At 40.7% G+C, this 4,370-nt stretch overlaps 1 protein-coding gene across 1 annotated transcript; it reads left to right on the forward strand.

Annotated features, from left to right (window-relative positions):
* Positions 1-1,288: 1,288 nt before the first annotated feature.
* On the forward strand, positions 1,289-2,387 carry T265_08798 (hypothetical protein; the record flags this gene model as incomplete). Its single annotated transcript, XM_009174705.1, has 8 exons — positions 1,289-1,356; positions 1,440-1,548; positions 1,624-1,651; positions 1,704-1,821; positions 1,912-2,032; positions 2,108-2,135; positions 2,216-2,267; positions 2,318-2,387. Coding segments are annotated over 2 exons (147 nt in total), but the record flags the coding sequence as incomplete, so codon positions are not given.
* Positions 2,388-4,370: the final 1,983 nt, after the last annotated feature.

The raw sequence follows: 4,370 nt of genomic DNA on the forward strand, positions 1-4,370 counted from the left end.
ATCCCAGATAGTTCATTTCCCGAGCAGTATTGCTCAAGTTTCAGATGGGTGCGCCACGCGATAGAAGGCAGAGGTTATACACTCGTATTCTCTGTCTGTATCCGTGATGATGCGGTCGACGGAAGCTCCATTCCTACATATGAAGCCATTCTCCCGTGTTCGTATTTCGCACCGCCGCTTGCCTTCATCGTCCAGTTGGACCGATATCCATTCACCATAAAAAAACTTGGTTGTCCCCTGGAGCCTTGCCCTCTGAAATCGGTCCGCTTATGTCAGCTTTGGGGGCTGTCAAGCGACAATGCAAAACATTTCCATTATAGAGACTGTTCAACCACTCTAACACACCAAAATCCCTCGGCCGACACCCAGCAGAGATTTAGCTTGACTTAGCTGATCGGTTCTCCTTCCGCCTTTTGTGTCAAAACGTTGCCCAGGAATAAATCTACCGATGGTCACCAAACTGTTCCGAAGACTAGCCTCATGTTTACCCGTGACCATTTTCAACTGACACCCTTTATTGCTTACTGTCTCTAATAGACCCAACACATGTATAAGCATCAAGGCTGGGAAAATCAAAACGACTATGCGTTACGAATTACTTGATGAATATCTCTTTTTCAGTATTACGTTGGAAGATGTTGGCACCATGCTAGCAGCGAAGCTTTCGGCACTGATTGACACCGGGGCCTTCAAGACATATCTACCGATATCATTTAGGAAGAAACTTTTTGCCGGGGTCTGGAAACAAATGGACTTGGGCAATAACGTCGTACGATGCGACGCGAGGAGTCGAATACCAACCCTACTGGTGAATCTGGAAGGCCCGTGGTAACAACCACTATTTTAAACAAATTTTAAAAAGCTCTTCATTTTGGCCGTTTATACAATCAGTGAAAACGCATCTAAAAGACACTTAATAGGCGACACCGGGCCAAGTGTTTATTGATGGCAAACACGAAACAGCAACGTTTATTACGACCTCGAAAAAGCACATGAAGATGATAGTACTAATGATTTGCTCCAAAGATGGTAGCTGCTATTTTAGGATGCATACTTTGTGAGGTGGATCACACATTAAATATTCTTCAGAGAGATTGAATGATTGCTTGCGCACAGGTTTACGCATGTTTGCAGCCTATATAAGCACACCTTCCAAAAATCAAGTGTCCACGCAGCATGCTTCTCCTCAATTTAGTCATAGTGGCGCTGGTGGCGTTTCAGTATATGATGTCAGTCGCCTCTGGGACGTCCTGCGGTACGCAAATTTTACGTTTCCTGCTTTATTTTGCAGGCATTCAGTGTGTTTTTTACCACAAATATAAATCATATTTGGCCAAAGGATGCATATATTGTTGGGCAAGTTTTTGATTGTTACGTTTTTCAACCTAAGATCCTATTATGCTATTTTTATTTATCTTCACATGTCTGATGCATTTTAGTTGAGAGGACAGCCCAAGGGCCACAACTGTATTACTGAAGAGAATGCGGGCATATTCAAAGATGGTATATTCTGCGAGACAGATTTTTGCAATGTTAATGAAACAATGGGTAAGTAGGTCCATCATGCAAGCATGATGCGCCGTCAATCGAATATTTACACGACTTTAAATTTACCTGTACTAGCCAGGAGATTCGACAAAAACCTTTCGAGGTAAATGATCTAGCAAATATCTATACTAACACATTTACTTTTTGTGTTACAGAAGTGAGTTCTATAACTGGCGTATAATTGTACACAGGCATTAAGTGCGCCAGCGGGACAGTGCGGATGAACTTAATAACAGGGTAATTACCTATGAAGACGGGTGCAGATTTTGCAAGGTATCAGTTGCGAATAATGTCTTATTCATATTGATGTGCCAAATCATTTCATCACTCATGCATTCATCAAAAATATTTCTTTTGTCCCAGTTTATCAAATACGGTGCTGACAATCATTATGATTACAAATGTGAAAAAGGGATTTGTGTGGAAAATAAAGCTGGCGATTACTGTTGTGAACACGAAAACTGCAACCTATCAGAGGCTTTAGGTAAGCTTCTCACACTTTTGAGCTTAACCAATATTTTTTAACTGTACTAAACTCGAGATGTTTGGCTTGTTACAGCAAAGAAATACCGCGTACCCCGAATTAGGTAAGTGCATATCCATATAATAATACATCTTACCATCGCTCCAAATACCATGTGACATTCATGTTCTTTACCTGTTTCAGACCTGTTGATGTCGAAAAGGAACACTTTGTGCGGAATGAATAAAATCCTTGGGTACATTCTCAAATTTAATACATGACCTTTTATAGAGGCATTCGAAATAGTGAGCACGGCTGTTATTTTCCGTATTTAACCTGCGTTTTGCCAGATGTCGAAGGTTAATTATGAAGTCAGAAAAGAAATATAATATTTTAACTCATAATTACGTTTGGTTCAATTTTCATTATCACAAAAAGGTATGTGGATCCACGCGTAATTCCTTCTGCTTTCCACACTTATTCATATTTACCAGATTGCATTACTGACGGCACCCAGAAGCGATAGACGGAAATAAAACCTGTATATCAAATGATGGTGAGAACTTATTGAATCGGACTACTACAAACAATACATTCAGCAAGGTTGGGTTGAGTCGAGTGCAAAAGAGTGTATTTATCGAAATCAGTTCAATTGCGTTTTGGCGAATCGGGGCTTACCCACCTAAGGAACATCAATATGGGTGAAACCGGTCGTGTGCTGTCAAGGAGTTTTTTGCACCTTCGGTTCCGCGAGTTAAGTGTGGACACTGTGTTGTTAAGTGTCATTGGGTTAATTTTGTGTAGCTCGCAGTAATAGCTTGTGGCCTCATAAATTATATGATCAAGATTCAGGTAACCTTCAAGCAGAAAACTGATCCATCCAACAATAATTCAACTTAATTAAAGTACGCCCGCCTTCGTCGCACATTATACACACCCTAATTAATCCATAGACATTGTCCCACAAGTGAAAGCGGTCTCCAAGTGATCACCAATATAATTCAGCTGATGGATGGTAAACCGAAACAAAACACAAAATGTTTTGTCCACCGTGCAATGTTTTCGGGATGAAATTGGAATACAATCCGTTTCTTTCAGTGCAAATGAGGTTTTGAGTATCTTCAAACTATGACTACCAAGGGAAGCACACCGAATAGTAAAGTAATGCTACTGTGAAAAGCCATGGTCTGTTAAATGATATGAACACATACTTTAAGTTACCTGTGCGTTAACTGATAACCTGAATACCAGGTACTTGAGTCAATGGAAACATTTGCGACACCACTTCCTTATTCTATTTCATTCTAGGAGAGCCATGACGAGAACCACTGCATCAGTCTTTGTTCCACGTATACGATATTTATTCTAGCAAGCTGCTGTTTAAAAAATACGAGTTGTTCTATAGTTCTCTACTGTAGCCATTAATTAATTTTCAATGTGCAAATAGTCTGGCGTCAAGGGAAGATTTCAGTCGATGATGATAAATCACTTTCAGTCGCTGGTAAACTATGAGCCATCATTAGAAATAGAATGCCGGGCGACTGTAACTGCATTGTTGAACAAAACGGAATATAGGATTACAGGTGTCACCAATGATTCATCTTCCGGCTCGTACAGACCATATACGGGATAAAACATATTAAATATGAAGCATTTGCATTGGGGCAGAAGCGTGCGTAGGACAATCTTCATGGTGTTCAGGNAGTGAGCTCTAGCCTAAGCCTTTGTCGATTTAGCTTGATATGTACAAACTTCAGACAATAATATAAAAACAGCGTCAGTTCAATTGGTTGTAGTGGATAAACGTTTGCTGCTCAAAAATCAGGAATCGAATGGCAACGGCCTCGGTAAACGCGGACACAGTCGGATGGTTGATATTTGAACTATCGACGAGAAGTTTCCTTGTGTGAGACCGTTTGATGTGCAGTTGGCATGAGTTCAGGTAGGGATGAAAAACTCTACAATGCCTATGTGTTTTAAGCATAAGTCAGCCTCAACCCCAGGTTAAAATTTTCAGTGAAAATCCTTAACCTCCTTAGCAAACAACAGCCGGCAAATAACTCAAAAGATCAAATATAAAAATGTTTGTAGCACATCTTTTTGCGAACCCTTTAGACGAGAGGTTAGTCAATATGTGACGTGACTCCGTGATTTGAGAATAAGTGGCATCATGTCCTGAATAGGTTAGCATTGATCGCCCTCCAGATCAACCGCTGGTGACCAAATCATTGCGCATTCAACCATTGGCTGGAAAGTACTGTGTTTGAATATCTGAGTTCCGCGAATTGCACGCTGGTGATGATAATTAATAAAGGTGAAACCTCCGTACAGGGCTTCTCGATTTTTCAGCGTGTACTGG

This window comes from Opisthorchis viverrini (assembly GCF_000715545.1).
Source record: "Opisthorchis viverrini unplaced genomic scaffold opera_v5_240, whole genome shotgun sequence".
NCBI lineage: Eukaryota > Metazoa > Platyhelminthes > Trematoda > Opisthorchiida > Opisthorchiidae > Opisthorchis > Opisthorchis viverrini.